We start from the raw sequence: 13,155 nt of genomic DNA, 5'->3' as shown, positions 1-13,155 counted from the left end.
CACAGGACAAGGAAAGGGTCTTTCTTTTAATTTCTGGCAGAAACAGGCTGCTTGATGAAACCTAAATATTTTAATAAATCAGTTATGTTTAAAGAGCAAAACCTCTGCGGGGGGAGGGGAGGAAACATCAATCTAAACCAGTAGTAAATCCTGCACTGCATGTACTGCATAGAGTTACTTTGTAAGAACAAGTTTATGAAAAGTGGGAGAGAAAGAAAAAAGCAGCAGCATTACTCCCCCCTCCATCAGAATATAGCCACACAGGGCACAGCTGATAGTAAAGATGCTCCAATGCTGTATCGTAGGACATAAGCTAAACTGAGTATGTACAGACTGAGAAAGGAAGTGACAGAGATCCACATGTCCAAGGAGAAAATGGGTATAACCTTTAACAAAGGATGCGCTAACAGAAAGCCTTTGGGAAATTCTTCCTCTAGCTAAATCCCTGGCTTGGCAAGTAAAAATAAGTGGCATCGAGAGCAGGGACTATGTATGAAGTGGGAATCTATGATTCTTCAGCCATCTGAAGCAAGGAGTTGATAGCTGCATCCTTGCTCCCCCTCTGAGCTTCTAGCACTGAGCGGATTACTTCCCTGTCCATGTTGGGAAACATGTCCTGGATAGATTTCAGGTCCTCTTCATTACACAGGTGCTGAGGGTTGACCGCAGGAGGTGGTATTGCTACCGGTACCATGCCTGGATTACAGACTGTAGGCATCCCTGCAGGCACAAAAGAGTTAAAAAATAAAAAAACAAACAAACAAACCATACATGAGTGGGGAAAACAAAATTTTAAAAATTAATTAAGTGGCTCATGACTCACCCCAACCCAACTGCAGCATTCAACTTTTTTTTAAACATGTACTCCAAAAAAAAAACTACAAGATTCCCGAAATTATACACCTAGACTGTTGCCATCAGAACACATTTTTATGGAACAGGTTCTCTGCCCAAGTTCGGTTCCAGAAGTGGTAAACTACAGTATGGCAACAGGTACAGCTCAAAATTAGGCATGACTTGCAATAAGCAGCTTTACAAACAAATCACTAACCAAACACTAAGCGCACCGCAGAAAGGTGGGCGTAGTTTCCCCCCAGCTCTAAACTCCAAAAACAAGGCACCCATCATATTTCAGTTCCTAGTGTATTTATGTTGCGATGAAAAGGATGGTTTTACATGAGCAATATGCATATCACGTTTAGAAATTCTATGAAGGCAACCTCAAAGGAAAGCAAAGCACTTTGGTCCAATATCAGACTGGACCACACTCATATGCAAATTTTAAGCAAATGTTTTTCTGTGTTTGAAGTCCATCCAGTTCAGCCTGCAAAGCTGAAGTGGCAAAAGAGGAATTCTTATGCCTATAGGGTTACACACTGCTTTTCCCTGTTCTTCCACCAGAGGACAAAGCTCATCTGGCATTTTTCATTAACTTCTTATATGTCTCTGTAAAATTAAAGCACTGTCAGTTTACGAAGACAGATTTAGAAAATTCTAATTCCTATTAAAAGAAATAACTAGGAAAAAGTCACTTCTCATCACTTAACTTTTATCATTAATTAAACATAGATCCGTTGCTGATAAAAACGCCATTTGTTTTTATCAAACTGAAACCAGATATAGTATACATCTACAGTATTTTCTTACCACTTCTTCATTTTTTCTCTAAGTAGTTCCAGAGCCCTGATTAACTTAGTCCCCCACCTCTGTGTGTTACTTTTCCAGCTCTGCTATACTGTTTCTAAAGTGTGGCAAGAGAACTACCTGCATCTAGATGCAAACATGGCACTGCTTCACACAGCAGCACGATAAAGCTTTTGTATTTTTTCTCTATTTGCTTTCAAGCATTTTATCTTCTATTTCAAACACTATTCACCTGGTATTTTCACAGAATAGTATGTGTAGTAATGACCAATATAGAAATCATCACCAAGTATGTATCAGTTAGGATTTTTCTCTAGACGAACACTTCAATGCCAGTCTTAGTACGTGATTTTATTTCCCATTTACTGTAATGGGATCCTTCTGCACCCTGCTGCAGTCAGAAACACTTAGGAAATTGTGTAAGAGTTTCTGTTTTGACAAACTGTCTATTAGTCCCCTCTCCTCAACTAGTTTAAAAATATGATGCACCCCAAAGGCCTCCCTCTATTAGGGGATGACTCATTACTTACTTTTATCTGTTTCTCAACTTTTCAAAATAGCAATTGTACCACAAGAGAACCTTTATTGTATCAGAATATCATATGACAGGAAGAGTACTTAGAAAATAACATTTTCAAAATGCAGCTCACAAGGTGATGTACAGAGACCACATCATTCTTACCCACATATTTGTACACCTGTAATTTCTAACGTATGAGCTTTCACTACATGCCACTTGGACCATGGTCCCTGGAATTCTGTCCGGCCCTACGTGTTGAACACCTGGCAAATCAGACCACGCGTGCAGACCGGACGCAAACCACTGTGCAGTCCTCACCAACACTGTAAATACACTTTCCCCAATAATTATATCCAGCAGCATTTCAGATTGCGTCGTCTATAGCTTCAACAAGCCTCAACTCGTTCCTCACATTTCCTCCAAACAGTCTAAGCACTTACAAGAGGCAAACAAAGATTTATGGCCTCAAAAAACAAAGTTGCGAAGTACCTGAAAAAACAGAGCAACAGAAGTTACGTTTTACTTCCAACACATGCTTCCTAATATTCTTCTGGAAGTCATCAGCACTCTAAGGTCCAACCATCAGCCTAAATTGTGTAGGAACTAGCCATACAAGAGGTCTGTTTAAAATATTAATCCAAATGAAACATGAAGCTCACTTCTCAAGTACCACAGCATCCTACAGCTTATCAATGAAGTTTCAGTATCTTGTCAGTGTGAAAACAAATAAAATAAAAAACCAAGATCAGGACACAGTTTTACTTACAGCTTTCATCAAAACAAGATAGTTATGAAGCCAGATATCTGCCCACGCAGTATTCCAGAAGTATTTTCGATACATACAGTCAATTTTGGACACAAGAAATTTCTTGATAATGTTGTTTTCCACTAAGAATTTTCAAAATCCATTTCCTCAGCTCTAACAGTCCTAGAATTAGTTTATGCTGTCTACACTACACTGTATGGAAGTGTACGTTAGTATCACAGTGATTTTTAATAAATATTCCCATAATAAAGGTTTAGTTTTCACAAAACTCAACATTCAAGCTATAAAAATACCAGTTTAAAGACGACCTCGATTTTTCACTTTGTTCCTCACTCAGATTTACATTTCTGATTTACAAAATAGAAAGCAAAACTTAAGCAGGAACTTAAAGAACTATGCTTTCAAATTTAGCAAATATACATATACATATGCAGTCACTAGAGAAAGTTATAATAAACTTCAAGATTATGACTGTTCAGTAAAAAGCTGCTTTACATATTAAGCACCACATTTCCCTAACAGGGGAAAACTGAAACTAAACCACATAAGAATCCACTATAAACTGAATCGCACTCCTGTGTTGCTCTCAGATACTAGGTAAGTGTTATAAATCAGAATAATGGAGCACTGTTTTCCAATTCAGTGAAATGGCAACGACAAACATGCTGGCATAAGCAGTGACATTCCAACATATGAACCAAGTATATACAATAGCAAGTCAATTGTTACGAGCAGCAATGGAAGCAGCATTAACAGGGTAAACTTTTTCTAACTGCACACAAGGCATTACACACTTATTTTCTCGGTCAGTGAAATGCCCCGTTTCATTTCTTAACTCATTATTATTATGTCCCATGCATAGACCCTTTCAGAGTAAACTCAGCAACATTCTCAGCATGAATTCTTTCATTTAAAGGAAGAAATCAGTATTGCCTTTTTAAAAATATACATGTAGGTCTTACTAATATTTGCTTCAGAAAAAAAAATCAGTACTAAAAGATACATACCATCGTCTCAGGGTTTTGTTTGTTTGTATTTTTAAATATTACTTCTTTACAAACTACTAGAAGTGTGAAGCATATGGACCCACAGAAAAAGTCTACAATTCCACTGTGCTGAATAAACCAAATAAAACTGATGTGGTGGTTGTAGCTTATTTACAGCATACTTCTGAAATTCAGTGCATCAGGAAATTACACTTTATCTCAAAGAAATCTAGAATTTTTTGAAGATATTTGATGGAAGACCAATGTTTTTATCAAAGTTAAGGATGTCACAATATCTTTGCACAATTTCAAAAATCAAAGGTGTCATAGTAAAGTGAGTCTAAATTGAAGGAGAACTGATTTCATGTAACATAACTGGCCTTTAGAGTTCAAAGTCAGATGCTCAACTTGACAAGGATCTAAACCAGATGTGCATGAATGAGACACACTGATGAAAAAAATGTTACCTTTTTTTAAAAAAGGCTTATTTGAAGATTAACAGAAGGCCAATGGCAGGCTGTCTTCTCAATGTCAGTGCAGAACGGAGTTTTTAGTTTTCAAATTTACAAAAAGACGTGACATGACTTGCTTCTCCCCAAATCTTGCAGTAGCAGAACAACTGCAAGATTCACATTTCTCTTCTAGGAAACCAGTACTATCACCTAGAATAGCTCACTGACGTGTAACAGTTTCCGAAGAGCGTTAACATCATGTTTTAGCCATCAACATCACTACCACCAATTACTTTAAACATTATAGCTTGAAGCTGAGCAGATGCCTTTAAAGACTTTCCAACAGGTTAGAAGGGCTTTAACAATTTCCAGGAGATGCATTAAATCATTCTATTGTGACATCCAAGTGGCAATACCTTGTGATACAGTCTGCTGTAACAAATAAAGCTGTTTAGATGAGTTCATGCAAAGACTCTCGGGTCAATGAGGATGGGAGTGAGAAAAGAGCTTGGAAACTTACCCAGAGCAAAGTACTCAAGCCCTAAAGACAGGTGAAAATGAAGGGGCAGGGGGAAAGGAATAAGACACGGGAAAGAAATATTAATCTATTTTTAAAAGGAAATGAACCATTTAGCTTCCAAAGGTGAAAGTTGGATAAACTGAGGCAATTGGGTAAAAAACTACACTACCTAACATCCAAAACTAAATGCTGCTAGGGTTCAGCCTCCCATCTAATTTGCCTCAGTGCTCTGAACAAGTTTCCTAGATGTGCTGTTTTCACAGAAGTAACAATTAGAGGAAATGTTTTCAAAACAAGACACCAAGTGTTTGCAGCAAGGATTATATTTATAGCCCACAAAGGACAACATACATCCAGTGTTTTTCTGAACAAACACCAGTAACATCACAAACTAACCTATGAAACTCAACAAACACCTAAAGGAGTAATGTACATAGACACACAACTTTGCCTCAATGAAGAAAATAAATTCTGGACCCAGAGAGAGCCCTAAAACACATGGGTTTTAACCAGGTGTTTACGCAAAGTACAAACAGTTTTCCTATTCATCCCATGAACACTCAGGCTGGTAAGAAATAGAGCTGGCTTCAAGGAACTTTTTTTTAAGCTTACTGACTTTGATACACTATCAAGAAGATAGATACAGATTGGACTGTAAGCAACCAGTACACCATAATATTCTACAGCCTAAATTAAGAAATCTTTATAAAAAGAAATTGGAAGAAATGGTAGATAAACTCAGCTGTCAGAAGAACAGGACTGTCAAGTTCAAATTTGTCCAAACCCAATCCACAGGTATCATTTATGGCAACTGCAGTTTGTAGCATCTAGCCTTACCAGCAGATTTTAATTTTTAAAGTTTTTTAAAACAATTAACATTGTGCAAGAATACTTTATGGCCATTTCTGCTTTCACCACAGTTCTGTAACACATACCATCGAATGTGGGGAAAAAAGCATTACCTTGTTGGCATTTCAAGCTTCGTCTGCTTACCACAGTGACTAACTGCTTGCTACTGTTTACCTCAGTTTGCATGATAGATATGGGAGAGAGGAATTAGTTGTTTCAACCTGAATTAGAAGGTTAGTTATATATACACCAAGTTCTAAAAAGAAATTCTCTGTTACAGAGAAAACAGCTTCGTCTTAGTGACAGCTCAACCTGACTTAACACCATCTCTTTTTAAAGCACAATTATTCTGGACAGTAACAAACAACTCCAACTGTCTGGATAAACATTTTTGTCCACCCGCTGTATTTTCCATCACGGATAAGACTTAGATTCTAACAGCCTTGCCTGACAGCAGAATCTCCTCCCTTTCAGATGTAATGAACTATTTAGTGCTGCTCTTCCACTCTTCTGAAGGAAACAAACAGAACTTGCTTATTGACTACACTGATATAACTGGATAGGTAAAAAACCCGAATTAGGAAGATGGTAAGAAGGCAAACATTCCTGTGGAGCATACTGATGTCCAACCGTTACCCTTCTTGAAGCAGTGTCAAAAAGAGAGAAAACCCTGTACAGTGTTCCAAAGAAAACATACCAACAGTTTGCCCAGAAGATACAATCAATTCAGCTTGGCAGGGAAGGGGCACCTTTCTGAAAGGGTTTACAGAATCATGGAGGAGCATCTAGTTCAGTATATGGAAAACATTTTGACAATACTCCACATCTTCCAAGATGCACCATTGGTCCCCTTATAATTTGAAATACATTTAATTGTATGGCTTAATAAAAGATAAGAAACAATAAAAGTATTCTGGTTGAGTCACTTTGAAAGTTCAAGCCTAACCATCCATCTAATTGTTATGGTCATTTATTAGTAAGTAGGCAAAAGCTTTAAAACTCAGTGCTTTGAGAAATTTTGATGGTGTACACAGAAATTCTAGATCAGCAAACACAAAGCACAGTAATATTAAAAAAATAATCAAAAATATTTTTAATCTAAATACATCAAAGATGGCTTGTATTAAGTTTGAATTTATAAAGTCAAGGAAGTATATTCAAGCTTTCCCAGAACACAAGAAAAGTTCAAATCAAGAGGTGATACTCCACAATGCTTTAAATATACAAGTCATAGAATCAGGAAGAATTTTTAATTCAGAAGATTATCATAGAAGTAATTAAACCAAACATGCTGGATCTATGCAGAAGGTCAATGCTCCAACATACAGACTAATTGTTACATAAAGCCTAATTCTTATATGCCAAAGTGTCAGGCATTACTATCATCTGCTAAATACTAGTTATTTCTTCACTTGTCCAAATAGATTTAATAAGTATTACTGAATATATTCTCAAGATAAAGACCAGATTTACAGAACCCCAAGATCTGAACATCAAGATACACCGCTGTATTTGGTTTTCTGCTTGGAAGGTCTAGTATCTGTTTCATCTGTTCAGGTCTATGTCGAGTTTCAATTATACCTAAAACTAGTATCTTTATTTCTACTGTTTGTGCTGTGACTGGTACAGTAATCTTGCAATACGAATATTCTCATTTTGATCTGTTGAACACTTTCTATTACATTGCTACATGTACCACCCCTGCTATCATTTTTCTTTTAACCATACACAAGATAACTGTGTTTGAAGTTTGCATCCCGACACACTGAAGCAGTCAGTAATTAGCCTACAAGCAAAAAAAGATATGGCATCTCATTCAGACACAGAACAGCTACACAGAAGTCTGGTTTACCACAACGGAATTAGACTTCAGGAGGGACACACAAGTTGAAACTAGTTCATTGGCAAAGCAAGCAAGACTTAAGTCCTGAGAATTAAGCTATAGAGATAAAAGCACTTGAAATGAAGGAAACTGCATATTTTCATGAGAGTAGGTAACCAAAATTTTCCATGTTTTCTCTAACTTAACTCTATAAAAATGAAACAGGATGTATGATTCCATAAGTTATATATGCAGTCTTCTGTTGAGGTTTGTTTTTACAGAGAATTAAATTTTAAATTCAATCAGGAATTGAGTCTTAAAATAATCATCTGTTGTCAGCCCTTAGTCCTGCAGTTACGTCCCAAGCACCATCACTCATTCATACTATTTTATGCAAAGAAATTCAAAATATGCAAATTTATATATTATTTTCCCTAAAAAAGCATACATATTAGTGAATAGATGTCCAAACTGGAGCTTGGAAGAGCTGTAAAGGAAACACACAAAAAACTCCACCACCTGAACTTTACTTGTCAGTCACCTACATGGGGCAAATTCAAGCTTTAATACTTCAAACTTTTGACCTTGGACAGAACACTTAGAAAACCTAAAGATATCTTTCTGTACAAGTCCAAAACTTACTCTGCACAGACTGAGAGAATTGACTATACCTGCCTTAGCTCCTCAGAGCTCCCTACTGTTTTGTGTTCACTGTGCTATACACCTCACACGCTGTGCAGCAGGTTTCCAACACAGTGTCTTCAAAGACCACAGAAAAGTCAAATCCTTTTACAGGCTATTTAAGCTGCAGTTCTGACAGCACAAGTCATGTGGTGCACTTTCTGAGCTCTGAATACATGGGTTGCCACCATTTAAATAAGCACACATCACATTAGAGTGCAGCCTGATAGAAACTTAGTTATTCAATGGCCTAAGTCTAAAATAAATGCTCAAAAAGAGAAGCCTTCAAGCTACTTATTGAATAAGTAATTTGATAGTTATTTTAATCCATTTAATCAGCTTCATGCAGCTTCCTTAAACAGGGTACAGGCTGAAAGCAGACCTATGCTCAATTCACTCACCCTTCTCTTCCCAAAAATATAACATGGGAAAAGTGCTCATGAACAAAATCATTTACAGCTTCCTGTTTTTCTCAGTGTAAAGGGAACATTTGGTAGTTATTTCTGCAAAACCCTCCATCTGGAAATTTTAGAGTCTTCAAGGAAAGAAAACATACCTGCTATAGGCACATATCCAACGCCTTGCTGATATACAGTGGGCATCAGGACCACTGGCTGAGGCTGCATCATCATGGCAGCTGGCAAAGACTTGACACAAAGCACAAGAGACAGATTAGAACTACTCAAGAAACAGAAAGAACTAACCCAGCAATTTCAGTAATTTAAAAAATATTTGAAAAAAAATTGTCACACTGCAAACCCACATTCTGTATTACTGTAAGACTATATAAGTGCTAATCTGTATTAAGCAAATTCTCTGGCAAATTAACTGAAGCACCATCCTTTTAAATGACAACTAATTTGCCCATAAATCAGTATAAATCTATCCTGTCAAACTTGCCTTTTGCAGCAGTTTGATAGATTTTGCCACTGACAATTTGTTACTGAAGTGAATTATTTTAAAATACGGGTTTAATCAGCTTTCATATATTCATTTCACAAGAATAAGGCACAAGGTATTCATCGTAAATGAAAACATAGATCAAACCTCAAATTTATTAAAAGCAGTATACTGCTCTTAGAAGCAAATTTTAGTTCCAATCAATTATTTTTGAGGTAAATCAGTACTTTATCATTTTAACTCCATTCCCTTTTACTATCACAATCCTGTATAGTTTGATCCTGGAAAATATTAAAAGGTCAGATTCAATGTACTATACATTAACAGGCAAACAGTTTTCAAGGTTAATTACAAATTCATTTCTTGTAGGGTTAATGGAACAAGCGTTCAGATGTGGAGCAGAATGTGAATTTCAAAGAGCAGGGAACATTTGTTCCCACTTGTGCACTCAACAGCAACTTGGAACTTTTGATCATGTACAAGCACAGTAGGAATTATTCAGGGCTGCACATGCTATCCAATTGCTACTTAAGACTAAAGTAACAGATGACAGAATAGCCCATGAGCTGCTAAATGGACCAGTCTAAGTCAGCACTTCATGACTAGGAGCACCAAATGAACAAGAATGGAAGTCATCAGGAAGAACATTCAAACTATCCACAAAGACCTAAACCAGAGAACCATTTCCATTATTTTTGCATTTACATTTACATGACTTTCTATAGATTGAAGGATTAATAAGTTAAAAAGGACAATGGTCCATTTGACTGAGGAATTATTTTTTATACTTCTATTAGCTCAGGAATAAGCTGAATTTGTGTAATTTCAAAACCAGATAAATACCCATCTACCACGTCATCAAAAAGTATTTACTGCCGTAACTAGTATTTTGGACTGCGATTCCCCAAGTTAAGTATAATTATTGTGAGTGCTGACACACACAAACAGCCAGTAATGTACAACGGAACGACTTCTACCTCAGCCTAAAATACTTCCCTCTCACTACCGAAGAAGGTTCTCTCCCTTCCTCCTCCCACCTCAAACTTGGCTTACCGTGTACGACATAACCAGATTAATCATTCCTTCCTTGTCATCACCCTGCCTTCCGCTCAGGCTGTACCACTCATCCTCCACATTTCCTTGCTTCAGAGATTCAGGAATTGTAATGTGTGTCCAAGCAATGCGGTCATCCATTGAAAAGGCTCGCTGGAATGGAATTAAAAGAATATTATGAAATTATTTGTCAAAAGAAAAACAAACAACCCCACACAAGAAAACACCACCAAAAAACCAACACCCTTCCCTTAAAATTATTCTTGGCTAACACTTCCTTCAGTTTTATGTCATTTCATTTTGCCAATTTTATTTTTTAAGTTATTCCTTTTGAAATTACTAAAGTGTCATTAAATATTTTAGCCACCTCTCTTCCAACAAAGATAAATGATGATTTAATTGGGATTATAGACTGATTGCAGATATTCAATAATATCTGAAACTAAAAACCTGAAGCAGAACACTTCTAGAACTTCAACATATCATTATCAGCAGTCTGTGTAAATCTAGTGACGTCATATCAGAGGCCATTAAATGAATGTAAACAACTTCGGTTTGCTACTGCTGTTGCGGCAATGAAACAAACACTTCAACCAATAAATAAGCCCACAAAAGAGCATCCAAAAGCTTCACTTGTGTGATGACCACAGTTGGTGCAGTGTCACCAAGGTACAGCACACACCATAAGAGAAGTAGCAAAAAAAAAAAGGCAAACCACAGACTTTAGCCTCAGTTGCAGACTCAGTTTAAATTGTTCAAGAAAGCACAGTTCCGCAAAGTCAAGGTCAGTATCTTGAGCTGGAACAGCTGAAATGTTGGCAGCAACATCTAGTAGAACAACGTACTAGATAGAATCCAAGGTAGTACACTACCAGAAAACCTTCCAGAAAAGCCGAGCAGATTCCCTACCAGAGCTGCTACTCAGACCCATTCAATCCCTAAGAAAATGAAATTGTTCGGAGGTTAGGTATGTGCTACCACTGTGTCTTAAACAAAGCGTAGACAAATGCCTACACGCCCCCTTGGAATGAAATTCAGGCAAGTATCAATCAAATTTCTGCTAACAAATCACAGTGATTACATACAGTCTATATTTGACAGTTTTAGCCTCAGCATTTCGAAGCTTGGGAAAGCTTCCAAGTTCCTCCTGGGTTAGAATAACACTGAAGACTGAGTAAAATAGCAGTGTGTAAACAAGGTGTTTTTAATGCGGACAGTCCAGAACATAAGGCTGCAAAGCATTCTGGTAGTGAAGAGAAGCTTAAACACCACTCAGACATTTTCATTTCTCTTGTTTTGCCCCTTATCAGCTACCAAAGGAAAAGTAACAGCTCTGACATTCTTGGGGAAGAGTGAAACCTTATGCATTGCTGCTCTTTGGATTCTGAAAAGTTATCATCTCCCAAAGAGCACAGCAAAGAAACAGCCTTTTGTAACTCAATCCTTTTTTGCAAGTTTCCACTCAAACCTCAGTCCAAACAGGAGATGGGGGAGTGAAATATAGTAGTTCTGACCTCATCAAATATCTCTAGATAAAAAGAGTCCACACCCGGGGGAACAGTGCACTGAATAACTTTGTTCCAGCGGGGGTTCTTGGCTCCGTTATGTGCTGTTGGAGTTTCATACACAGCGTACCCCAGCCGTATCCGACAATACGGATCCATGCGAGTCATTCCATAGTTCTTTGCCAATTTTGCCTGGAAAGAAAAAAAAGCCTTTAAATGTATAATATTTACATTAGCTTGAGAATTACTATTAGTTCACAAAGAGAATCAGATAATGAAGAAGAGACAAGATTCAATTATGAGGTAGACAGGAAGGAAAAATAAAATAAGAAAAACGGCATCCAGATTAAAAAACCAGAAGAGCCAATGACACCACTAAATCTCTGAGAGACTTGAAGAGAACCTCTTTTTAACCTGCCTGCTGTAGACAATATACATCTTCACCACAGCTAAAATAAGTTACTTCATACCAAACCCAAAGCTACTACTGTTTCTTTGTAGTCATGTAAGCTCAATATTTGCTGAGGTATCTGCTCTCCAGTATCAACCAAACTTGATGTGATAAGTAACCTGCCCTCTTTCACTGAACTACTCGTATAAAATCAGAAGATATCCCACATACATTTGCTGGAACATCAGAGGAATAGAACAAAACAAGTTCTATCAGTCCTGAAGACAGCATGAGTACTGTTGCATAACTATGCCAAAGTAGAAATTTAGTCACTCAAATTCCAACGCACAATCTTTTTGTTGCCACCAATCTAAAAAGGTTGGATTAATAAACTACAAGTGCTTAATTGTACAAAGATACAATTTGTACCTGTACTACAGTAATGCTGAGTCTGCCTACTGTACCCATTGGTCCTCCATACTGTAGCTGCTGAGCTGCCTGGGCATCCAGCTGGATTTGCTGTTGCTGCTGGGTTGGCGTAATGCGAAGAAAATCTTGAGGAAGCTCACCAACATACACCTTTAAAAAAGCAAAGAAAAAGAAAAATACCTTCAAACTTAAGTCTACCACATTCACAATTAAAAAGGGAAGAATATAAATCAAAGAAAAGCTTAGCAATCAACATTTGGCAGCATTTAGTCTAGTTTTAACATCACGAACAAAGAACTAATTAAATGACAAAACTGCCAACTCATGCAGAGAATGTTCTCATGCTCGCTTTCAAAAACAGTAATTTCCAACATAAGCCTCTGAAAAAAAAGTAGGACATGGAGCCAAGGCTGCTCTGCAAGTAAACATTTAAGTAGTCCACACCAAAGTCAGAGATACCAATTTTTACATCCCATTCACATATGACATCTGAGGCACCCAGCTCTCTCACTTATTCATCACTTGTGGCATCCAATCATTCCTGTGACAAGGCAACACCCTGCTTTCATTTGAAAGGGTCACTTCCACAGTCGCCTTTAATACAGATCACAAACCAGTGTTTCCTATGAACCAAATC

The 13,155-nt window shown here is 37.3% G+C and overlaps 1 protein-coding gene across 1 annotated transcript; it reads right to left on the bottom strand.

The window, feature by feature from the left end:
- Positions 1-354: 354 nt before the first annotated feature.
- On the bottom strand, positions 355-12,668 carry TOLLIP (toll interacting protein; the record flags this gene model as incomplete). Its single annotated transcript, XM_010154049.1, has 5 exons — positions 355-720; positions 8,797-8,887; positions 10,194-10,346; positions 11,708-11,890; positions 12,519-12,668. Coding segments are annotated over 5 exons (792 nt in total), but the record flags the coding sequence as incomplete, so codon positions are not given.
- Positions 12,669-13,155: the final 487 nt, after the last annotated feature.

The sequence above is a fragment of the Eurypyga helias genome, unplaced genomic scaffold (genome assembly GCF_000690775.1).
Source record: "Eurypyga helias isolate BGI_N326 unplaced genomic scaffold, ASM69077v1 scaffold20746, whole genome shotgun sequence".
Taxonomy (NCBI): Eukaryota; Metazoa; Chordata; class Aves; order Eurypygiformes; family Eurypygidae; genus Eurypyga; species Eurypyga helias.
This window is presented reverse-complemented; position numbering and strand designations above follow the sequence as displayed.